Source organism: Trematomus bernacchii, unplaced genomic scaffold, assembly GCF_902827165.1.
Source record: "Trematomus bernacchii unplaced genomic scaffold, fTreBer1.1, whole genome shotgun sequence".
Lineage (NCBI taxonomy): Eukaryota > Metazoa > Chordata > Actinopteri > Perciformes > Nototheniidae > Trematomus > Trematomus bernacchii.
Window position 1 is genome coordinate 6370381 of NW_022988098.1, and position 26143 is coordinate 6396523.

Below are 26143 nucleotides of genomic sequence, written 5' to 3' on the forward strand. Positions count from 1 at the left end.
TGAGAATGGTAAGTTGGTATTTGTGAACCAGGGTATTACAAATTACATTACATGTCACTTGTTAGACGCTTTTATCCAAAGCGACTTACATACTCAATACTGTGGGCAATCCTCACAGGAGCAATTTGGGGTGAAGTGTCTTGCCCAGGGACACAACGACATGCTGACCGCAGTGGGGTTTGAACCTGTGACCCCCTGATCCGAACACCAACTTACAACCCACTGCACCACACGCCTCCTGTAGGCTGTGAGTGAGTAGAGTACACGTTTTGTCATAAATTAACATACTCCACTTTTGTAGTGGAGATGAGAAGGACACTGATAGGATGAAGAGGGAGACACTTGTTATTATTTTATGATTCCTATGATGTTTTAATGTTTTGTCAAGCACTTTGTGACTTGTCTGTGAAAAGCGCTTTATAAATACATTTTAATTACTTACTTACTTGCTATAAGGAGTTTAACAGAAATAATGTCAAACACTTCCCTACTCACTCACAGCCTTCGCTTTCGTGCAGGTTTTTGATCAAGGGAAGGGCAGATCACTTTCAAGTGAATGCTAGAGAAGTGCAGGGAAAATGCTGAATGATTGGTGTCTCCATTTCTTGGAAAAAGACAGATTGAATAGTGTTTTTTCATACCACTGTCAGACAGGAAGAGATTTGACTTATGAGTAATGAACAATTACGAATCACCACCTAGCTGGTTGAATCATTTCACAAGGGACTATATTAGTCAGACTTAAAGATGTGTTGGAGATAATTTCATTTTTAATTTGATTTCTTTTTTAAAGCTGTAGCGATTATTTTCCACATTTCTATTAACGTATGTAATCAGGATTAACATTTAAGACACTTTCTATGTATGACTTCAATATGATATATCAGTGTGTGTGAGATATAGATATTCCTCTGTGCTATATAACATTAATGAGATATACAAAATATTTTCAAAAAATATCAATAAGCCACACTGGTTACCAGTTTTTTCATTATGATGAAGACGGGCACTGTAGTTTATTTTGACTCTGAGCCAAGCAAACATGACAGCTTGGCAACTTATAATATAAAAGATAATCATGGGAGGAACAGAAAATCATTACTCAATCACAAAATACTTTTCACAGCAAGGTGAACATAGGGTATTGGTTAGTTCAAACACTGCAGTGCTTCTGATGTTACTGTTCAAAATGTATTTTAGTTATTACTGTACAGTTATAATGAAGACTGAGTCCAAACACAACAATTAAAGTCAAAACGTTTTTACTATACAAAATCATACACAAAGACACATCTTTACGAATGGCTGTGCATTAGATTAAGTGTTTTTTCTGCTGTATTAATGGGAAGGTTACTTTGGAAATATGACTTACAGATTACTTGTTAAGTCACGTTGCTTAGTACAGTGAGTGGTATGAGTAGAATAGAAAATGTGTTTTATCACTGGAGAAATAAGACCATATTTTAAATGTCCCCTATTATGCTCTTTTTCATCAATATATTATAGGTCTCAGATATATACAGAACCTGTCTCTGATTGGCTGAAACACCAAACAGATCATTGCAGCATCCCATAATCCCCTCTGTTTCAGCCCTGTTTCAAAAGTGCTGATTCTCTGTCTGTTACTGTAGATGAAAATAAGGAGCCACTCCCCACGCCCCTCTGAGAGAGATTTGGTTAAAAAGAACACAATGGTGCTCTAGGAGGAGATTCAGGTGATAAGGGGGGGGGGGGGGGGGGGGGGGTTACCTTGGTTGGTGATTGACTAATGGTTACACAAGCCAAAAAAATCGTTATGACATCATAAGGTGGCCACAATCTGATCAGCTCATTTTCAGACAGGTTTTTATATAAATGGATCAGGACAAAAAGAGAGGCGGTCATTTTTCAGAATCTCTTTACACAAGATATAATTCATGAAAAAGTGGATTTTGCATAATAGGTGACCTTTAAATCTACATTGAGAGTCAAGTTTATTTATTTAATAACCATGACCAATTGGCTTCGAGTTAGGATCCTCCTTAAATTGTCGGGGGTCTTTTCTCAATAATGATTCGCTCACTGCACATTATCCCTTGCATATTATGTTGGTATACCTTCTAATATGCATCAATGCTCTGTATTTCTTTAATTTCTTGTATGTTTTTATACAAATGTAAAAGCAATTTTAGTGATTAGTAACCACACCATGACCTTTTTATATACTCGCCTTCTTTACATATTCTCCGCTCTTTTCCTTCCATCGCTGATGTTTACTCAGCTAAAATATAAGCATAGGGAGCTCTTCAAAGATGTATCCAGTACATATGTTTAGGCGATTTCCTACAACACATACTAGATTATACATGAATGAGTACAAACTAAAACAAACACTCTCACAAGTACACACTAACTACACATTTACAAGCACTGCACATTCCTCCATAGGAAGCCTTGCATATTTATGAGTGACACTAATTAGGTTGATGTTATTTTGGACATCATAAGAATATACATTTAAATAGTCAATCATACAAAACACCCACGGAGTGCGTAACTTAACAAGTGACTAACAAATGGAGCAATTAGACACATCAGATCTGCATTAGTTATAATACATGGGTGTAAGTGTCAGCCTTCTTTAATATTTTACATGTAAAGATAACTGCCTGCAGGTTAGCGCTGACGTGAATAAGTATGCTAATATAACAAAGCTTCCTCTCTGCTTTGCATTATTAAATATATTTCTGAGCTTTAATGTATTTATTTGAATATTCATTAGAGAGGATCATATAGGGATCACACAGGGCTCGTACATCTTTTTTTTTTGTCTCTGAGCTTTATTCACCTGAGGATTGTTTGCTCAGTACACTCACATGATTCATACTCGTGCTCTCAGTACCTCCGGGGAACTGCCCGGTATGATCAAATATGTTCGTGCCATTGAGCTGCTGTGCCACTTAACCTCAAGAGGAGTTGCTGAGAGTGTGTGTGTGTTTGTGTGTGTGTGTGTGTGTGTGTGTGTGTGTGTGTTTGTGTGTGCTTGTGTGTGTGTGTGCGTGTGTGTGTGTTTGTGTGTGTTTGAGTGTGTTTGAGTGCATTTGTGGTTGTGTGTGCTTGTGTGTGTGTGTGTGTGCGTGTGTGTGTGTGTGTGTGTTTGAGTGCGTTTGTGTTTGTGTGTGTTTGAGTGCATTTGTGGTTGTGTGTGCTTGTGTGTGTGTTTGTGTGTGCGTGTGCGTGTGTGTGCTTGTGTGTGTGTGTGTGTGTTTGAGTGCATTTGTGGTTGTGTGCAGATTGAATCAGTTCATAAGCATCTTCCGCTGAAGTAAGAGTTTCCGCCGATATACATCACCCATCTATTTCTAGACATATTGTTTTATGGAGCCCCGAGGAGTATTATTGCCAAGGTAACACATAAATAGACAAGAAACAGTATTTTGTAAATAGTTTGAAAATCACAGGCGTATAAGAGACCGAGTGTTATGGCTGCAATCCCATTCTCTTCCCCCCTTGTATTTCAGGGCAGCGCCCCTCCAAGACAATGGTAGGGAAAACACTGATGTTACTTGTTAGACGCTTTTATCCAAAGCGACTTACATACTCAATACTGTGGGCAATCCCCACAGGAGCAATTTGGGGTGTAGTGTCTCAGGGACACAACGACATGTACAATGTGTTGGAGCGTAGCCAATAGAAGGGCAAGTGTTACATAGTGATGTCACTATGTTACTGGAGTAAAGAGGAGTGTGTGGGAGAGCTACTCCCTCTGGAGGGAACACAGGGATTGTATCCTTTGCAGACCATGTACCGGCACACAAATTTATACAACACAGGATCGTAATCCTGTGAATCTGGGTTTCTTCTCTCTGGTTTTACCAAGCCAGTGGCTGTGAAATGGACCCTCGCCGTTTAAACCTACTCCATACATCAGTGTCCTGGCTATGGAGAATGAATATCCCCGGCCCAGTGAACTACTTATCTGCTGTGACAGAACTATATATTCTAATATTTACGAGAACGCATGAAAGATACATGCAGATATTTAGTTCTTGTCACGTTGAACCCACTTTCAGTTCCTCGCAGCTTTTCCGAGTTGTTTCGATGTGCGTCCAGCAGCATGGAGAAAATATATTTTCTTCAAGGTTCATGTGTCGCAGGCTCTATCTGTTCCACTTTCAGAGCCTTGTGTATTATCTCGAACAATCGCAGAGGACAGTATCTCTAATGAACACCACAGAGAGGCTCAGGAAAAAAAAAACATCTGCACTAGATATTTCATCCACCTCGTCAGAAGATATACTATCTCTTGCTATTGAGGGCAGGCTGTTATATGAGAGTCTGTGAGAGATGTGATCAAAACACATTATGTGCTCCTCAAACTATTTTCTTTATTTATGCTGAGCCATGCTCTATAAATTCATATACTGTCACCTGCAATTGGACTGGAGATTTTTTGTTTGCTTCTTTAAACTGTCACTTGTCAGCCCTGAAACGGCTCCTTGACAGCTCTACTGTGAATACTAGATGGAGAGTGGGAGCACGGAGATGAATAGGATGCTGATATCCTCTCATTTGTAACCCTTTCTTGTCAGTTAAGACACATTTTGGATTACTGCATACGTTTATTTTTAGATGATTTCCTGACAAAGAGCACACAGTAAAATAGATCACAGTAAAACGCACAAATACGCTGATTGACCTGATTTAACATTGTACGCTGAGAGGCAAATGGTAAAAAATAACCAGGCAGAAAGTTAGAGGTCTAAAATGTTGGTGGTGGGAAAGGGTCCTTCAACAGGATCCCAGGAGTCCATAGCAGAATGACAACAGTTTCCATTGTATCTTGGTTTATTTCATTAGACATTAGCCCAGTAAGGAACATTGTGTTCAAGAGTGACTCATTTCATAACAGTCACTGAAATAAAAAAGGGATGGAAATGTAGGCCTAAATTAAGATCAAGTTACTGACAAACAATTTATCAATTAGAGACCAAGTAGCATGGTTACAGCTCTGCCTTCACTAAAGTAGTTTTGATTTTGAGTTAAATTATTTGTTTGTCTGTCTGCCAGCATGATTATGGAAGAACAAATGGCCCTATCTTCATGGAAGGGTTTACCAAAGATGAATCAAATACATTTTCCCGATAAATTGGGCAGATATTAATTTATAATGTGTTGAAACGGCCTTGCTGGAGGTTTGCACTCTCCAGATGCCCTTATAATAAAACATGCATTTGAAGTAGATACTGAAAATGTTGAAATACTATTAAACAGTAAATACAAATCCTCCACATTGTTTTATTGACTTAAATTAGATTTTCATTGCCATTGTAACCCTAACCCTAATTTTGAAGTAAAATCTGACCAATATCAGAATTTTCCGTCTGATGTTCGATCTTGACATTTGGAAGTCTAAAAAATGGGATAGCCATATATATATATATAGTCGATATATACTTCTTTATTACTAAAACATTAACCAATATGATACATCGATAATAAAGTTACATTGGCTAAACTATATCGATCAATCTTGCTAATTGTATAAGCCAAGGCTAACTTTACTTGAAGTTACAAGGCTTACCCCCAACCCTAACCCTCATTTTGCCCACCAAGAAAAAGTCAAAATGGTATGATCCAGTTATCGCCTCGCTCTTCACATTATTCGTGTCCCCAACTTGTCAACAATGTCGCAGCAATCCAGAACATTCTCTGAGACTGTGTCAGAGAATGTGCAGCCGCTGCAAGTATTCAAATAAAATGTGCTGTTGGCAGCTTAGCGGCTGAAGCCAGTGGCTGTGAGAGCTCTAATGCTGAGACAGACACATAGCTGGGGGAACTGTGCAGCCATTTAACCATGTGTCACCCAGAGAGAGGATGCACTGAGTGAGTCTCAGCCCGCCCTGAGCAGCACACAGTGAGCACTGACCACTGCCAGCTGACTGTCATCGCAAATATGAAAATAGGGCAAACTGCTGAAGTCATGGTAAAGGGCAGGACATGCTGACATTCAAAAACAAGGTTGAAACTATATATATTTTTCATAATAATTTTGCTTAATGGACGAGAACAGCAATATAGTTGTACAAGACGTGAGATTCTTATAACATACATTTAATTGATTCACATCTTCCAAAAACTTAATGTGGTTTTGATGAGAAAATCAACTTAATTTATAATGAATGTGTGTTGCCATGTGAAGAAGAATTTGAAGATTAAGTAGCAAAGACGCAAAAGTATCTTACACATAAGTAGAAGATGGGGGGCTGTGGCTCAGTGGGTTAGTGCGCTGATCTTCGAATCAGAGGATAGCAAGTTCGAGTCCCACTGCAGTCAGCATGTCGTTGTGTCCCTGGGCAAGACACTTCACCCCAAATTGCTCCTGTAGGGATTGCTCACAGTTCTGAATGTATGTAAGTCGCTTTGGATAAAAGCGTCTAACAAGTGACATCTAATGTAATGTAAGATGTTAGTTATTGTAAAAAAAAAGAAGAAAGACAACTGTAATAGCAAGGCTATAATTACATTGGAGACCTGCAAGCAAACTGCCGTTTCCCAGTGGAAAATAATATAATATTTACATACATGGCGTTAGCGTCAGTGAGCTCATGTCAATGTCTAATCAGCTTGTCACATACCATCAAGCTATGTCACAGTAATGACGTCACAATGGCATACAATTACAGTATCTAGTCTAATTATATGTTAAAGAAGGTGGAAGAATCTCAGGTCAAAAGTACACCTTTGCATTATGCATCATCTAAGCTCATTAGATCATGCCATACAGTAAGTTGCTCGAGCAGATGCTAAGAGTAGAATCGATACATTGAACTATTGGGGCAGACAGATAGATTGCGGCGTGTAGACCTAATTATGACATTTGAAGAGATCTCAGTTGAGGTGTTTTTGCTCTAACTGGAGGTGAGAATGCTGCTCGGTTTGGTCTCAAAGTTAATTACGAAGCTGAAATGTTGCACAACACGAATGTTTCCTTCTATGCTCCTGCAAAGATGACAGCTATCTGATGTGATATCAAACGTGTGAAGTTACAGATTCCTCAACAGGCAGCTGCTTCCTGTTGGTCTTGGTGACGGGTTATGAGCAAGAGAGGGAGCATTGACTCTCACTTCAAAACGTGCTTTCAAAGTAAGGAAGTCAGATGGCAATATCTCCATAGTACATTAAGTTATTGATGGCAACAGATGGCACTATTTAGCATATCAAAGAGTCCCTCCTTCGCCAGTTTGCTTACTTATTATAGGTGTTTGTATTGGCTACTAATGCTTTCTTTAGCAGTTATGTAATCACAGTTGAATTCACATTTCCTCAGTGAACAATTAATTGGTAGCCCAGACTGAAGTACAAAAGAGTTGGACTTTTTAATGGGGAACATTGTGACAGGTGTAATTAAGAACATTAATAATGGCGGCATTATGTCATGCTATTACTGACTGTCTTACTTTGTCTCCTATATGGAACAAGGCCATTGTTAATGCTATTAGTTGTGGAGAAAATGTCCTCCGTTTCAATTGAAGAACTCTTGAAGTATTAGTGTAGGAAACCCTATTTGACATTGAATGCAATGCCTTGAAATTGAGTGGGATTACTTTTCTTAATTGTGATTCATCTTTGTGAGACATACGTGCGAAGCTCCAAGACTTGGCTGGAGGACTGCTGCCTCTTCTGAGTCGGCCAATAGTGAATCAGCTTTAGCCAATTAGCCAAGTGGCACTCTGCCTTGTTTCCTCAGCCAGTGATCCAGCATTATAATCCTCTCTTAATGAAAGAGTGCGTAACTGCTCCTGCTCTTAGCACTGGCCCACACTGAAGTATTAATACATCAGTTTGTTGTGCTGCTATACAGAAAGAGTAGCTTAAAGAAAGTGTAGCTATTACAGCGGGGTAATCTGGACTGTACACTCAGTGGCCACTTCATTGTAGGTACTCATTTACAATCCAATACACAGCTGGGAACCACCTAGCAAAGTGTTTATTGTTTTTTGAATGAGGTGGTCAGAATGTTATTATAATACTTCAGTCGAATATAAAATTACCAGAAACTACAATCTCAATAATACATATACATGTATAGCTCTGACAGTCTTAACAACAACTGAATGCTTCATATTGCATTGGATTGTGCAGGTTGTCCTACAGTAATGAAGTGTCTACTGAAGTTACATCTGTAACATTTTTTTTCTAAAACAAAAGTGCCTTAACCCTTCATTATTTTTAATGGCCTGCAGGGGACGACTCAATTCATTGCAAAAAGTAGAACGATTGTATAGAAGTAGTGATGATACAAGTACCCTTCTTCTTACTGAGTTAATGGCTTTTTTCAAGTTGATACAGCATGATTTTCATTTATCAATTGGTCCCATTAGAGTGAAACAGATAATAGTTCATAGTTAATTATCTGACCAGCATCAAAACGCATTTGAATTCACACCTCTAAGACAGTGTAACAATAATTTGATCATGATTTACAAAAGTGTAAGAGCTTTTGCATTGGATTGTACAGGTTTAACTACATTAGATAGTATCTACTTGCCACAAGCTCACACGATGTAAGGCTTAATACCCATTGGAATAAAACCAAACCGAATTAAGATTTTGAACTCTTTCACCAGCTGGGAAATATGGCTTCAATGAAAGCAGGGCACACTTCCACATGTTTCATTGCTAACTGACCAAATGAAGCTGACTCACCTTGAGCTCACAGTTGGCATGCTTAGAGAAGGTGTCAGTCATTCAGTCATATCAGAAAGGACGATGTGGAATAATATGTTCTTCTCCCACTAATGTAGGTTTTCTTTTTTTTCATATATTTTAATTCCCTTTGTGCTTCCACTTGTTTCCTTTCATTTTTACAGTCTTTGATAAAAAGAATAACACATTTAAAAGCCTTAAACCTGCTTAAGAGGGACTATCCATCACAGTAAATATGATGCCATCTTTCATTTATATGAACTTGTTATTATGTGCAGTAATACTATAAAGACTTTCCGAATCATTCTGCATTTACAAATGTGTCACCGTATAATCATAATGTCACCACGACATCAAAAAAAGCCCTCAAAATGTTCTCCGCAGTGGATTACACATCTTAGGCAAGTTGAGATGCCACAAATGAAGTTACAAGAATGGAAACAAATAACAGTTTGAAGGGTGGGAAGACAAAATATAAAATGCTCCGGCATTCTTCAAGCAATGTGAAATAACGTATAATCCAATAAGTACATTTAAATGAATCTCAAAGTTCAACATATAAGAGAATACAATAACTGCAATTCAAATAAAATCTACCTGCACTAACGTCTCCTCTAGTGCTAAACCAATTCAAACAAACATACAGCCCTCCAGCTTCCGTCTGATTAATATTTCCACTTCAATCAATTCTGGGGTTTAATGTTGTTGACTAACCGAAGGACGTGCAGCATCTGTCATTGCAGCACCAGCTCTTCTGGATGCTGCAATGACTGCCATCCAGAGTGATGCTCTCCTAATGTGTCTCCATAATCATGCCCATTGCCCATGAAGGGCATTTCTTAGGTTGACGTGCATGTCAGATGGCCTTATATGTCAAGGTCTCTTCTAGCGGTGCTGCCCTGATGTCTTGTCCCGAGGCCATTGTGCGGTGACAGAATGAACGTTGACCTCTGTCTTTCCACTGGGTGAGCAGCCTTCGGTGCCAGGCCAGCTGAGCCATGCTAACGGGCAGACTCTGTGGCCCCTGGCCCCTGGGTCTGTGTCCATGCACACCTCCAAACTGGCCCAGCTGTCCCCACTTCATTATGTGCTGATTAGGGGTTGATTACACCGCAAAGTGGGTTTGATCATCTTAACCTGTGCAGCACTGCTCAAGGACTCATCAGCATTCATATGAAAATTGGTCACATTTTTACAAATGTGTACCTAGCAACATGACCCCAGAACTCCCTTTAATCTACTCGACTCACCGAGGTTTTCATCATTTTAATAACTGTTTTCTGGCTTATTAAAGCTTTCATTAGGGTTGAGATCTGCTTGATGACAGTATTAAGTGAGAGCTCAGCTGTAGCAGACGAAATTGAAGAGCATGTCTGGCCAACCATGAGCAGGCGTCTCTAGGTGCGCTCACCTGCTCTTCCTCAGGAGGAGCAATTATGTCAAGATAAAGGAGGGGGGGTCCCCAGACAGCCTCCAAGCCAAGCCCCTGCTAATTGGCAGTGTTATGGATTCAGAGCAGGCTCAAGAGAAAACACTCCTCCCTTCTTCTTTCCACTGCTCCCACATCTTTGTTTTGCTGTGTCAACTCGTGCCTTTAGATATGCATATCGATACATGTTTTATTCATGACCTCTTGGAGCCAAATCAGTCAAGATCACCTTGCTGTTGTCTGTAGGCGCAATAAGTGTTTACCATGTGTATGTTTGTGTGGATGGGGTTGCCATTTCAAAGCTAATTCTGTGGCAATGACTCAGTCTCATGCAACCCAAAAAGAGATGAATGATTTATGTGTCACACGCTATTCTTTCAGTTCTCCAACAGCTTGTTGGCTTTTTCCCCGAGACAGCGATGCTAATTGAGAGGCTGGAAAAGAACACTAAGACGTTCTTGGCAAGGAAGGACAAGAGAAGAGAGGCAGAGCTAACGGGGTTTACCACCCACTTCCCAAAGGGCCCTCAGATACCTGTTTCAGCAAAGGGTTCATGCTAATCATAATGCTAAAGATGTGAATTTTAATTACATTTTTCTTTCATTACAATCTTGTCAGTGTTCATTAAATATCAGGAACCCAGTGCCGTAGAGACCATATCTGTGAAATCAGTGTATGTGTGTGACTATTACTGTACATTATTCACGGCAATTCAAAGTTGGCCCATTATCTGATTATCTGATAGACCACATGCTGCTATCACATTGAACACATATGTCTGTTTCATTCAGATGTTGACCTCTATGGGACTCTGTAGGCAGCGTAACTCATTAAGAGACTCAGCCTGGGACCATAAAACGAGAGTTACAACGGTTCTGTATCAATAATGATCCCACTACAGGAAAAGGAGACGGACTCTTTATGCCTTGAGCTGAATCTGAGTAAAATCATGCAGAAGAAGTGGTTACATTAAAGTTGTTTCAGCAAATGCCCAGAAATGTTAACGTCAGTGACAAAGACGTTTAAGACTCTGGTGTGTTGGGGATGGGAGGAAGTAGTGTGACTTTGGATGTTTCCTTGTGACAGTCTTTTAAGCGTATTTCACTAACATTAAACAAGTCGTTATTGTTTTGATCATGGCACAAGGTTTGCATAACCTTAACAACATCTTTCCATGGCGGCCGTCTTTTCTAGTGACTTATTACCTGATTCTGATCAGCTGTCTGGTCTCCAGCACCCGACGCTTTAACCACACCCCGCTGTCACAAATACATTTACAGTATGCCTACTAGTATTGGCAGAAGAGCAGCGGTGATGGTCAACACCAACAAAAAGTCAGTTTGGAAGCAATTATTTTGTAAAGAATTATGAATCAAGCCAAACAGTACAGGGATTATACGGGAAATCATGAGTCAGGGATGTGATTGTCTTCCTGCAGAATTGATATACTGCAATCATCTTTTTTTTGTTAATTCTCAATACACTTCTGAAGGGGAAAAAAAGGTGCAAGTTGAACAAACAATGTCATTATGTTCTTTCTTGTAGGTCAAACCACCTCCATTATTAGAGCTAACCTAACCATAGAGAACAATAAAAACACATCCAGCCGCCGACATTTCACACATGATGAACTTGAACATTGGTGTCCCGAAATGTCCTTTTTACCTTTTATAGAATAGTTTGCACCCCGTCTCTGTGGGTGTTCTTTTGTGTCTCCAATGGTGGCAGAACCTTTTCAAGCAGGTCAGGCTGAAAGCGTGATGACAGCTCAGGACAGCCAAATCACAACTGTTTTCAGAGACGTTAATCTTCTCCTTTATGGCAAGCTTAAGCGAGAGCGAGTGTAGTATGTCCACAAATATCTCCCTTCCAGCTCTTAGAAGATCAACGCTGATACCATCTGAATAGCTGTTTGATTGTAGCATTGTCGGATGACATTAAAAACCTGCCAGCCCTCAGTGGATTACTGTAGTTTCAAAGAACCAGTACACACAAGGCAGCAGCAGCAGTGATAAGTGGGGCTCCAGGGGTGGTGGTGGTTTTGCAGGGCAATTTGTGCCACAGACTTTTCTGCACAGGATCAGACAACATCATATTATGTGGTGTATTTTTTCCATTGAAAACATGTTGAACTAAAACACTTTTGACTGCATTTTGCATTGAGTTAGTACAGGCATTGTCAGGACAACGGTTTTGAAAGGGGAAACAACAGAGCCCACCTGACAATTACCACATTTATATTTGACGAAGGCATCCTTAAACAAATATATAACTAGATAAAGGCTAAAAAATAACAATGAAATACAATTAGATCATTTGTATTTATGTATGCTGTAAAATATCACATTGGAAAATGTCCAATCCAATGGCTTGTCAGAAAATTTTTAATTAAATCAAAATATCAAAAGCAGAAACTATCAATAATACATTTTTGGAATGACTGTAACAGCGTCTCGCTTCACGTTGATTTGTCTGATTATACTTTTTTCCCCTAAAACTCTTCAGAACTCATTTTTCCCATGAGGTCCTTTTCATATCCTTATACAATGTGTTCCAGGCTAATACATTCCAAAGCATGCACATCAAATCCTAATTATACAACTTCATTTCGCAAAAAGGACCGTGTCATTTCTTTCTAGTCTCAATTAAATATGCAATCAGTTTTAAGTGCTTGTTGCCAAATTGAATTGAACCAGGTTTCACCTAATGGTCTCATAAACTTTACTAAGTGAGTTCTTGATTGAGTAAATTTGGTTTACTTCTTGGACATTCATGTTTTTTTTTTTTTTTAACTTAGGTTTTATTATTTTCAGGAACAACAATACAAACAAAAGTCGTGTCAGAGATCAAAGAATTATCTATACATAATGTAACTAAGGTCAGGGTTCGCTGTGACTTAGTGAAGGGTCTTACAGTATAGGCAGTCCACTTGAACAGTTTCTTTTCAAATTCTGGTAGTTTCATTCTGAGCACATGGGTGAGTATTTCTCCAACCACTTCCAACCAGTCATTGGCTGTAGGGGGTTCCTCCTGTAGCCATTTCCTGGTGATTGCTTTTTTCGTTGATGCTATCAGTCTAAGAACAAGATATTGGTCTCCGCATTGGACAATGCTCCTTGTGAGGTTTCCTAAATAAAGTACTTCAAAAGTGTTCGGGACCTCATATCCCAAAATCCGCTTGAGCACAGTCCATACATCATCCCAGTATCCCTTCATTTTCGCACATTCCCAAAAAACATGTGCATGTCCAACATTACTCACCCCACACAGTCTCCAGCATGCCTCTTGAGTATGTGCGTATTTACTTTTAGTCCTGGGAGTTGCCATTCATGTTTTTAATAATCCATTAAGGTTTTCCACATCAGAACCAAAACACATATTTGAAATTAACTGACAAAGATTTCTGATGTGTGTGTGTGTGACATAAACAAACTAGTCGAACATTTCCTTTCACAAAACTGAGGCAGAGATTTAATGATGCCTGGTGTAATATGAAAGATCTGCGAAGGCAAAAGGGTTCAACATTTTAAAAAGTGCCTGATAAAAATATCTATCTAAAGATGACTAGTACCCCATAAATGTTGAAAGTACCAAAACAAATACTGAAGTCAATTTAATACATTCAGATGAAAGAGAGAATCCTTAGACTGTCAAGAAGAAAAGTGAGAACTGTAAAGATCAAAGGGCTTTACTACGTCTGAACATCATTTTCATCCCATTTTAGGTTTATAAATCTTTGAATGTCACCATAATGTAGGCAAGAGCCAATTTCCAGAGTGCTGGGGGTATTCCCCGGGGCACTAACCTGTGCTTTGGGACGACATGTTTCTCTCTCACTGCCGCATGCAGATGAATCGGGTTGTAACAGTGAGAAGAGAAACAGCCTGTCGCAGGTGCATGAGGTCCGCTGGGAGACCTGGTAAAGGTACCTCAGTGTGAGAGAAACATGGTTTTCAGAATTTAATGGTGACCTACTTTTGGTATGTTCAGGAAAGTTCCACTGCACTAGGACATGCTGAACAGCCTCCTCTGAGTAGGGAATGTTTACAAAGGATTGTACTCTCAAAGAACTGTAATAAATTGAAGTTGGACTCATTCAAACTATGCTACGATTCTTAATTCAGATAATGTTGTAATGTATGTTTTGTGTACTTCTTCTCAGGGTCATAAATCAGCTTTTTTGAAACACAACAGACATTGTGTACACACTATAATCAGCAGAACTTATTCAGTGACTACTATGGCTGGACAATATGGCCAAACATGTTAATCTACGCTGTTCCACCTGTATTTTTAAATACAAAACTATTCACAATACTTACAATTGTTATACTAGTGCTAGTGGTCAATGGCGCTACTTCAGCAAGTTCATCAGAAATGTAACTGGAATACTTTTTTAGTCCTTTTAAACCAGTTTTATTTAATCTTGACCTCTTCCTACATGCCGTTTATCTTTGGTCAATTATGGCTCAATTAGCTATTATAGGTGCCTCGGTTGTTCATTTGTAATTTTGTGATATGATATATATTATGTTATTTTTGTATACATTCTTTATAAGAAAAATGTATACATGAGGGCTCTAGAAAAAGCAATTTAGAAACAGAAAAATCAAGAAGTTTAAAAGATTGTATGCTCCTGCAGTAAGCTACACCCATTTACAACAACAGGTTTTTGTGAGATAAACAGACGCAGAAAGTAGTCTTGTTTTATCTACTATGTATGCAGCGAGCACCCCTACTGTTATTATGCCTTGAAAGATTACTTGCCAAGAACTAGAGCACAAAGGTAAAATAATGCCTTTATGATGACGTGATTAAGATACATACTGTAAGCCTCATAGTGAAACATGCATGTGTAAAAAAAGATATACGTTATTCGGTAATGTTTATTTACCTCATGATAGATTAGATTTGGCAGATAACCACAATAAATAGGCTGGCCAAGAGATGATTTCACAGATTTGTCCACATTATGTCCCACTGAATAGAGCTGTGATGAGTAATAGCTATATAAATCTTTGTTGAATATAACATTCAGTGATGTAGAATTGCTGTCACTTTATCAACTAACACAGAATATTGTTATATATTGAAGGGTGTGAATAAATTGAGCCATTGCAGCCTGCTTGGGACATTTGCCTTGTTGTTTACCACATTTTGGTTGTTGTTTTTTGGCACCTAAATCCCTAATTGTACCTGTTTTGTGTTTTGTGTAAGTTCATATAATACAGACAAACACATTCTCTGCCATTTTCTACCATTTTCTACGTTGCATAAGGTTCAAAGCCTTGTTGCATATAGTGCATACACAACAGTTGGTGAAGTGCATGAATCAAACCAAAATTGCACGACAAAGTGGAAGCTACCATATCGGCTATTGTGGGGCCGTTTATCTTTTCCTACAAATGGTGCACTGTTGGCATTGAACACACAGTCACAATTAATTGTTTGCCCAATCATTTATGAGGTTACGGCAAGCATTGTGGGCTTTTTGTAACCGAAACATTGAAAAACTGTCTGACAGAAAAGATTAATTGTGTCCTTGAACAACTAATTACTACAGGATGATCGGGAACAACTAACACATGCCAGAAATAATTAGAAGGGTAATAAAAAACAAGAATGTTTTTATTTTGTTTTAAACCATCTGTTGAATGGATGTTGGAGGATGCTAACAGCAAAGCTAAGCAAAAGTTATGATTATGATAAGAACTTAAAATACAAATCTGTTTTTTGATGAATTATTTTTGAGCTAGACAAGTATGTATAATGAAATTATCTTTGACAATCTACCAAATCTACATATTCATTTACTTGGTGTTTTTGCTAGAAGACTCTTCCCTTATGATATCCCCCCTCCAGATTTATGCAGATTGCATGTTTTCAGAACTTTAAATGCTATGTTCAGTTTTGCATAAAAAAAGGAATATCTTACCCCATAGAATTAGCATGTGTTTGAGTGCATCTGGGGGATTGGAAGCGCACTCTGATGCTGTAAAATGTGAGGTGTGCAGGGAGACATTTTCTTGAATTAGATTGCTTATTGAGCAGTTCCTTGAATAATGCATTACCCTGTGCATGTCATCCTATACAGCTCTGCATAGATCTGTCACTACTTTCACTGGAGCTTCAAAGTTTCTGTCATTTCAAGACAACAACACTGGTTGCAAACTCAATGGTGGAGGGAGGGAGTATACAGAAAAGACCTTTGTTAAACCACAGGTTGTATTTGAATGTGAGGTTTTACAGGATTGTCCAATATCAAAGTTTTGTTAAGTGAATGTGTGCGGTTGAGGTTTCGGAGATTACATCGAAAAGGTCAGGCGATTGTAATATGAAGAAGTTAAATATCACACACAGATTTAAAAGGAATCCTCTCATTAGATGTGGGGCGAGCGTGTTGTCATGAAAGAGTTTGTCAACAAGAAACTTTGACCTGACTGTGACTATGCATTATGAAGAGTTAGGGTTAGGGTTAGGGTCAACATATAATTAGGAGTTATCGTCCAGATGGTGCAAATATAAAGTCATGCTGACAGTTGCACAACAGTTGCTACCCTGAAAAAAGGGTAAAAAACGCAAAGCTGTTAGAAAATATCCTTTCAAGAATAAATGCAGATTCATTTTTTTATTGCGAACTTGCAACGATTAGGCTACATGTCTTACACCGATATTTTCACAACTACAATACTGTATATATTTTGCTGAAAAAACATTACACATAATGTGAATTGAAAATATACTTGGAAAAAGATGCAATAGTACTACCAAAAAAACAATCAATGCATTATTTACTTAAAAAAGTAGCCTACATAAATAAAACTCAATCATGTAGTCACTTACCATTTAATCAATCTTAAAATTCATAGTGATTTCACTTCCCTTAGTTAATACTGTTCACTTAGACACTTGAAAACTCAATTTCAATCAAGTAAATGTTTCAAGTTTAGTAACAATAGGCGCTTTCACACCAAGTACTTTGCCATACTTAGTTCATGAGAACTTAGTTAATCAGAACTCTTTAGTTCTGATGAACTAAAGACCAGATCGCGTTCACACCGGAATAAGTCCCTGAGGGAGGATTAGGCAAATGAAGCCGCTGACGTCACTTCATCTTCTTCTGCTTTGGGTTTACTGGCAGGCCGCAAACAACTTCACGGCGTATACTGCTACCCGAAGTCCCCGGCCGGATGTCCCCGGAGTTGGGGACTGGCTTCAGTAGAAGCTGCTGGGACTCCCAGCAGCTTCTACTGAAGCCTTCCGAGTAAATCACCAGAACGCCGACACCTCCTCATCACTGATTGTGTTGCCATAAGTTAGTCTCTCTCCGTTGGTGCGCTGGGCTAATGCTAATGCTAATAATGCTAATGCGAGCAAATAAAATGGTGGTTTTACGGGGCGTGGTTTGCAATCCGCCCAGCCAATCAGAAATGGGAACCTTTTTCTCCCATGAAAGTACCTGCTCTCTAGCAGGGACTGAAAAGGGGGAGGAAAGGTTCTCATGAACTAAGTTTGAGTTCCGGATTTTTTTGGTGTGAACGCAAATTTCCGGAAATATATATCTGAACTATACTGGGAAAAGTACTCCGGTGTGAACGCGCCTAATAGAGGAGACCCAGATAATGAAACCACAAAAACAATAAATCATCCCAGTTTACCATAATCAGATTCATTACCATATGGAGCACATATTTTATTTTCGAATAACACTGTGTCCAGGCAAGCTAGTTATTGTTCTCCATCTACTGCACCGTTTAAATGTAATGTCAACAGCTGTCCAATAGAAACCTTAAGTACTCCTCAGATTGATTTACGAGCTAACTTCCTGGTTAATACAGACTTCATGAAGCCATATTCTGTACCACTTGGGAAAGCATGGAAACTCAATAAGGAAGTGAGAAGGGCAAAAAAAAAGACCTGACTTCCTGGTAATATATTAATCATCATCATCCGGCCTCACTTTTAGACCATGATTTAACTGTACTGTGTGAAGGCTGAATATCTCATTACCTTAAGCATAGATGCAAACTCGTATTTCCTGATCTTAGTACTCGCACTTAATAAGAATAAAGTTGTATCTGATCAAATATCACTGTAACTGCTGTGCTGAAACCTACTTTATTTATATATCCCCCAGAGTTAGGGTTAGCACTCTTCCTTCTCACGCATGCATTTAAACATATTACGTGCCCTAATCAGACAACTCAATTACAGAAACCAACCAAGAAAAAAAACAGAAACGGTACTGTACATGTTTTGCCACCTGACAGGCCTAAAACCAATCGTTAAATCTTCTGTTTTTCAGAGATGAAGCACCCCGGAAATTCTTTACCAGCAACGCTGCTGCTCAGTTTTATACAGAAATGACCCACAATTCTTAAAGAAAATATGATTTTTAAAGCATGATCAGGGGCATCGCGCTAAGTGAAAGTCCCACAAAAACATGTATTATGATTTATATTACTTCTTGTTCGTCTTCTTTGACATTTTTACATTTTCTATGTAGAATCCAAGACATACATTGACTTTTAAATGGACAACTGCAAGAAAGGCTAATGAAATATATATCAAGAAAAGAGTTTGATACTGTATCTGACAGCTGAAAACCTGGTTCTGGTCGCATTCACTTTATAAAAAGACAACAATTAGGCTACGTTAAAAAGAAAAGGAGTGATTCAATCCATCCATTTCCTTATCTTTAAAGCATTGATACTTCTTAAAGACATGCACGAGGAGCACACAGCGTTAATGGCGCCTTAATGGAGTCACTGGGACTTCTGTCATTTACAACAAAGAGCTCGAATCACATGAAACCAAACGATTACACCTCTGCATGGACACATAATAGCACGGACAACCAAATAAATAATTGAACTAATAAAACAAAAAAAGGTCGGCTAAACTAAATGAAGGCATTTCCAGATAATTGTTCAGCATAAATCAGGACCCTATATCCTATTACCACTTAAATTGCCACTGGAGACACGTCTCAATTCAAATCAGTCTTCTCCGTGCCGAGGTGTTGTGACAAGCGGTTCAAATTGATATGTCTTGTCGGCTTGTGGTTGTTTCCCTTCTAAACACTTAAAGCACCTGTTTCTGCCACCGACTAATTGGCTTCCCTACAAACATGCCAAGTTAAAACTCATCCGTGTGGTTTTTTGCTTGTTTTCCAGGAAGCAGCATCCTGCAGAGCCCCGTGTTCACCAAGCAGCCTGGCAGCATTGTGTATCCTGTGGAGATAGTGGAGAAGAACAGGGAGGTGGTGTTCAGCTGTGAAGCCCAGGGAAACCCACCCCCCATGTACCGGTGAGTGTGTGACAGCAGGGTTTCATCTACTACCCCCCTCTACTCATTTTTCCCTCCCATTGATTTATACCACTGACAATGTCAACACCGTTCATTTTCTAGACAAGCTGTCAATGGCAAACATCTCCATCTTGTCTTAAACATTCCTTCTATCTGTGGTGGCAGCTCCCAGAGAGTCTACCATTGGAGAAATGAAATACGTCCCATACTTCCTGTCCCATAATGTAACATATTCATTTTATTTTAACCCAAGCAGTACATTATGATTATACTAAAAGCCTGATTATTCTATGGGCAGAGGCTCATTCTCATCTATTAACACATGGTTCCTGAGTGCACCTGTGGAGGAAGTAATCAGATGCTTTTCTTAAGTAGAAAATCTAACTAACAAGGTTTATTTTTTGTAAGTATGAGAGTAGGAGAAAAGTCAGTATTTAATAATTAAAAGAAATGCCACTACGGACATACTTTGGATGGACTAACATTGTATTGCATGTCAAATATTTTCTTAATTTAAATTTGATTTGTCTCCTTGTCATTTCTGAGATACAGATATTTTCTTATGATACCATGATATATGTAGTCTTTGGTCACATGTGACTTTTGTTTTATCCTAACGTATAATTAAATATATAGAAATAACTCACTTTTCAGCAAATGGTTCAATCAATTTGGTATATATCTTCAGATTTGTGCTTTGGCAAGTCGAGACAAATTCCAAATGTATCAGGTTTAGAGGCACTAATGGGTTACCACACAATTAAGGGATTTTCCACAACTGATTAATTAATGACACTTTAATGTCAAGTTAAAGCAAATTCTACCTTCAAAACTGCTAGAATCAGCACAACTTAAAGGATGAGTCTGGTTATTATTCTGTATTGTTCTAGTTGTCAACTGTATATTCAAATATTCGTTCGTTGGAGTACTATTCGGGTTTCAATTTCGTTATTCGGATATTCGCTGCACTGCGGCTGCCAAATTGAATTTATTGAAATCTCCAATATCAACGTAAGAGCTTGTGCCTCTTCGGGGGGTGCTAACACTTAACCATAAACTTTATCGTTTACTTTCTCCGTCTTTATATGTAGATATTACTTTTCTCCGTTAATCTCCGTTGTTTCCATAGCAACAACAACTTCCTGTCAACAGCGCTAACTCTCCTTCAAAATAAAAGCATGTCCATACAAAATAGGAAGTCAAGCCAAATTACACTTAAGACATTATACAACTGCAACGAAAGTAACACACACAATGCAATATCCTTTTCAATTTCAAAGAACACAAATTGGGTTATATACATTAACATATAATTATAAAACAACAATACTGTAGAATAACAAAATGAATGCCGTGAATAAACTGAAATACACGTGATGAAGCGGTTCGCTGCTGATTACTACGCACCCCCCGCGCGGATATCCGGAGCTCGAAAAATGGTATTCGGGACAGCCCTATTGTCAACAAATCCCTTAAAAATGTCAAAACCAACAATGAATTCACCTCCTAGCTCTTACATCTTATACGTGTTACATAGTTATCTCATGTAAATCTTATATATTTTTTATGCTAACCCTAATCTTTTTCTAAACTTAAAGGTGACCTATCATGCAAAATGCACTTTTTGATGTCTTTTATACATAAATATGTGTCCCCGGTGTGTCGGGGAACTCACGCAGCGTCAGAAAATAAAACCCTCTCTCTTTTCCTCCGTACCCACATCTCTAAAAACGGTGCTACAACAGAGCTGATCCAGATTTGCGTCCGATATGACGTAATATCGGAAATGTAGGCTGGCTTTACACCCACGGCCCTATCAGAAAGAGAGAAAGCCTTTGAGCTCCAGACTGTTTCAGAAATAATCCTTGATAATCCATGATATGGCGTTTCATCACCACAGTATTTAGTTTAGACAGTAGCTGCTGGGTCCCTCATGAGCTCAGCCCCCTCCTTTTTTTTATAATTTCTTTTTTTTTTTAAAGCTTTATACCCCAAATCAGCACTTTTGAAACAGGAAGTGAAATAGAGGGATATGAGGCATGGCTAGAATGGGAGATCTGTTTGGTATTTTGAGCAAAACACTTCATAGACATGTTTTTTATATATTTTTATATATCTGAGACCTATGCTATTGCCTAAAAATAGTATGATAGGTCCACTTTAACTAAGTTATTTTGTTTCAATTCCCAAAGCTTAACCATGACTTTAATACTGTAACTGTTTCCCCGGAGAAAATAAGTTCCCCTTCAAAACGTTTTTGAGAATACAAGACAGTGCTCCTAACCCATAGTCAGGGCAGGGAAGACAGAATGTATTGAGTGACAGGTAACATGTGGCCGTCCCATATCCAGACTCACTGTCCCTTAAATCTATTTTTTCCCCACCCACTCTCTGCCATGCCTCCCAGAGGAGCTCTTCTTCTCTGCTCCCATAGCAGCTCCTCTCTCCTCACCTCTTCCTGTCGCTGTCTCTTTTATAAATCAAAGGATGGATGAGGAGAGAAAGAGGTCAACAAATAGTATATTTAGGCCCTGGCTAGCCATAGATCTGGAGATTGTTTTCAGGTGAGAAATACAGTTCAGAAGTGGGTGTCCATACATGATTTAAAGCCGGTGACAAGGTGGAAGAACTCAGAGCTGTTACTTTCGTAAAGTAGTAACAACAAGTGTAAGAATACCAAGGAAGCGCTGCATGGAAACACTTCCTATTGGGTTTTCAGTTGAGTTTTCAGCCGAACATATTTTTGGTGTATTTTCGTGGGATTGATTTGTTGACGAAAATCAAACCTATGCTTCAGAACTTTCCAGTGTCATTATTATGTCTTTTGAGGAGGAACATTTCTGAATGGCTTAAAAATCATTTAAAAATCTACATTTTATAACTTCAGATTGTGGCCTGTAAAATAATGACAGTTTTGGGAATAAGATTAAGGTTATGATCACCCCAGGACAGGAGTAGTTTTGGGTTCAGTGCCTTGCTCAAGTACACCTCAGCAGTGCTGTTTGGCATGGTCCCATGAAGACCAACACAATATGTTACGCACAATAGAGACTTGAACTGGCAACCGTTCGATTCCCAAGCCAAATCCCTCAGCCACTTTCATACTTTTTTGAGTGTTTTTACTAAGTGTTACTGTAGATCTATGGTTAGAGTGCAACAGGACGTTTCAAACGCAGATGCAATGTTTCAGATTTGCCTTAATGTTAACAAATAAAACAGATTAACTATAACATACATCTCACCCGCTATCTCAATTAAAATGTCACTCTACTGTATCTTAATTGCATCCACACAAGCATGGGAGCAATTGGAAGCTCAAGAGATGCCAAATGGCCATAAGAAAGACATGTTTGTTTTACTACAATACATTTGTGACAGTATAAACCATGGTATATTTTTATCAACATCTATTTTTTAAACATTAATTCATCTCTGGAACACTGATATGGTCTTGCTTCCAATCATTTAGAGATGTTTGTTGAAAACACATGGACATGCATGTGAAAAAACATGTTCTCAGCGGGCAGTCTGACACTACATGCCTCCTACAATTCCAATGTGTTGATCTAGCTTTTAAAACTGAGTACAATAGAATTGGAAAAAGGGTTGTCAAAAATGTTCTTTATGTGTAAATGCGTGATAGTATAATACGAATACAAAGTCATTACAGAATTATGGATTTCCAGGTTTTCAAACTGAAACGATAAACCATACAACAGAGAACACATATTGTTCTTTTAATCTCAGACAATTTAATCCATAAACTCTACACAACACTTTGTTCTAAAACTGGAAACCAGAAAGTTTCTAATCTGACAAAGCCTGAAGCTACCCCGCTGACAGAACATTCAACTTTCAGGGAAGTGTTTGGAGCTTTTACTTTCAAATGTGCCTTACTTTATTGTGCTGTTAACAGTAATGACGGGGGGAAGTGTCCTCTAATATCGCGCTGGGTATTGTCACTGTGTCCTCAGATTCTGTCTTCCATTCATCCCGAAGGAAATTGATCCAGGATTTGTCTCTTTCTACGGCAACAAGAGAGCCTTTGTTGTTTTCTTTTTAAAAAACAGACATTTTAGTCCTCGCAATTCAAGCTTTAGCTGATCAGAATCATAGGAATGTATTCCACGAATTCTCTTTTGTGGTCGATCTTTTTCCTTTACCCCCTGCTGGAAACCTTTCTTGTCTATCTGTAAGCGAGGAATACTTGTTAAGCTCTCATGAACCCGGCTCATACATATTTTATCTGCTGTGGAGTTCAAAGAGCAGCAGTATTTTCCCTCCTTATTTCCCCCTCACACGGACCATTAGTCTATTGAAAGAGTGTTGTGTTGTGTTGCAGCATCCCTGGCTAGTAAAAGTTCAAATCAATCGTGTTTGCTCACTGGAATTGCTGGGGTGAGATTTGTAAGGATTGGTACATTTAATACTTGGGGTTGAGCCAGCTTAGAGGATGACCTAATCAGCTGTTTCCCTTCAAGGTCGCTGTGCGGTCCTGTCAGAGCGTCTAAAGATGTGTTTCCACCAGCGGACAAAAGCTAAATCATGCTCCAAGTTCATTAACTGGACAGCTGTAAACTGTGACAGCTTTACATGTCATGCCACACGCCAATATATGTGCTCGCTATTGTCTGCAATAAACATGATTGAAGAGAAGATATTTTCTTGTTTTAAAAAAAAACAGGAAAGTAAGCAACGAAAATCAACTTCCAGTATCTCAAGTAAATGGTTAAAATCCTTTTATACATGCTATACATTACAGGAAAGTGAGATAGGAAAAGATGAATACCACACTATCATGTTTCTGTAGAAATACAATATAAGAAATTTGAATTAATGTGAAAACATCTCTACATTATTTCGTTTTACCAACACCTTTACGCGGTATACTATAATTAGTTATGCTACACAAAAATACCTGCTCCCAAATGATGCCAAAACAGCTGATACTAGATAAGGCTAAGCAATGCTAAATTCAGTGGAATAAAACAAATAACCATGTGGCTGTTATTTGTTTTCTTTAAATTAAATGATGTTATGCAATTTTATCCTTTGGAGCAACTGGTTTGTTAAAAAAAAAATAGAGCCTCCCAGTTATGTTGCTGGGTTTTTGCTGTTATTGCGTTGTCTTTATTTTTTAGGGAATACAAAATCGAAGGCTACTTTTTGCAAGATCTTTCCAAAACAGCCACAAGGCTAAAGTGCACCACTACCCCATGATCAAAATATTAAAATGCAAAAATAATTAAAGTTTTTAAATCTCCAATTCAAATTCATGTATTTGAATTGGAGATTTTTTTAAGTAAGTTATATAAAAAGTGTCCCACCAAAACGTTTATATCCCATGTATTTAAGAAGTCCAAAAATATTGATAAAACAATTTAGATCAGATTTAGAAAATGGAGAGAGCTCGCTCGTGAACGGTTAGCGCCGTGTTATGCTTGCCCACAGCACCTCGCGGGAGTGCGCACAGCGTAAAGCAAATACTTTTGTTGATCTGTTCAGCAAAGTTAGGTTTGGAAACGATATAATTTCCTTTTGGGCGGGCATGCATAACACGGCATAATACCGGATCCTCGCTGCGGGGAAACGTTGGCGCTGTTCTGAGTTTGTTCTAATCTGTCAACATGACGGACTGCTTTCCGATTTTTCCGTCATTGTTAAAATAATTACGTCATAGGTGGAAAATATTCGGTTAACGCGACCTCTGGTCTAGACTCAACTATGAGAAGTGTAGTTGTAGAAAGTACTTTCCCCCAAAACACCAGGCTTAAGAAAAGAAACAGACCGCGTAACATTCACAGCCTCATAAGCCAGATGGTTTGGTATTATGCTACTGTGTACACGGCCTGTTACATGATTGCATGAAGCATGTGCCGAACAAATGGAGCTGCTGTTTTGGCCAGCTTGCCAGAATAAATCTTTGTAAAAGGAATTAATAAATAATCTGGTTTATATGTGTTTGATGTAATCTGTTGCTCCACGCTTCCCACACAGAAGGATAGGTTGGACAATCACTGGATCCACAGTAACTTTCATGTGGCCTTTTCTCACGGTGTCGATATATCTGTAAGAATGTTTTGAGTTTCACAAAAATTACAATATCTGTCACTTAGTGGCGTTAAAGTTGTTACCTAATTGGCTTAAAGTGACTGTCTGAGCTGTCAAAGGCTATTCAATTAGTCAGAAAAGAACATTGGCAGCTCTTGGTGGCCAATTATCTTTAACTACCGCTATGAATAACTACCAGACGATATAGTACATTAAGCGATTCACAATGTTGGCCTCCAACTGTGCAAATCAGTTATCCTTTTCAACATGAGACGTGATTACTCACTCAGATACATCAAAACATGTTCTAGGTCCAATTAACTGTCTGGTCTAATGTTTTAAAATAACATGGATAAAGAGGTATAGAACGGGCACTGTCGGCTAAATCTTTTGAAACAGTTTTCAAGCCATCACCCAATTAAAGGTGCCCTATACTCAATTTCCAGGTTTTATATTCTCTATACCTCTACTGGGACATGTCTCCATGCTTTAATGTTCAAAAGCTCTTTATTTTTCTCATACTGCCTGTGCTGCAGCACCTCTTTTCACCCTCTGTCTGAAACCAGAGCCCAGTCTGCTCTGATTGGTTAGCTGTCCTGTTCTGTTGTGATTGGTCAACCGCTTAGAGATGTCCCGCCCCTTAGCCTATCAGTTATAATGTGTTGG

General features: G+C 38.7%; 1 protein-coding gene across 1 annotated transcript in view; it reads left to right on the forward strand.

Moving 5' to 3' along the window:
- cntn4 (contactin 4) overlaps positions 1–26143 on the forward strand; it is a 159350-nt gene that overhangs the window by 20462 nt on the left and 112745 nt on the right. Inside the window, exon 3 of the mRNA XM_034122023.1 lies at positions 19294–19426. Coding sequence (XP_033977914.1) covers positions 19294–19426 — 133 coding nt within the window. The remainder of the gene's footprint in view (positions 1–19293; positions 19427–26143) is intronic.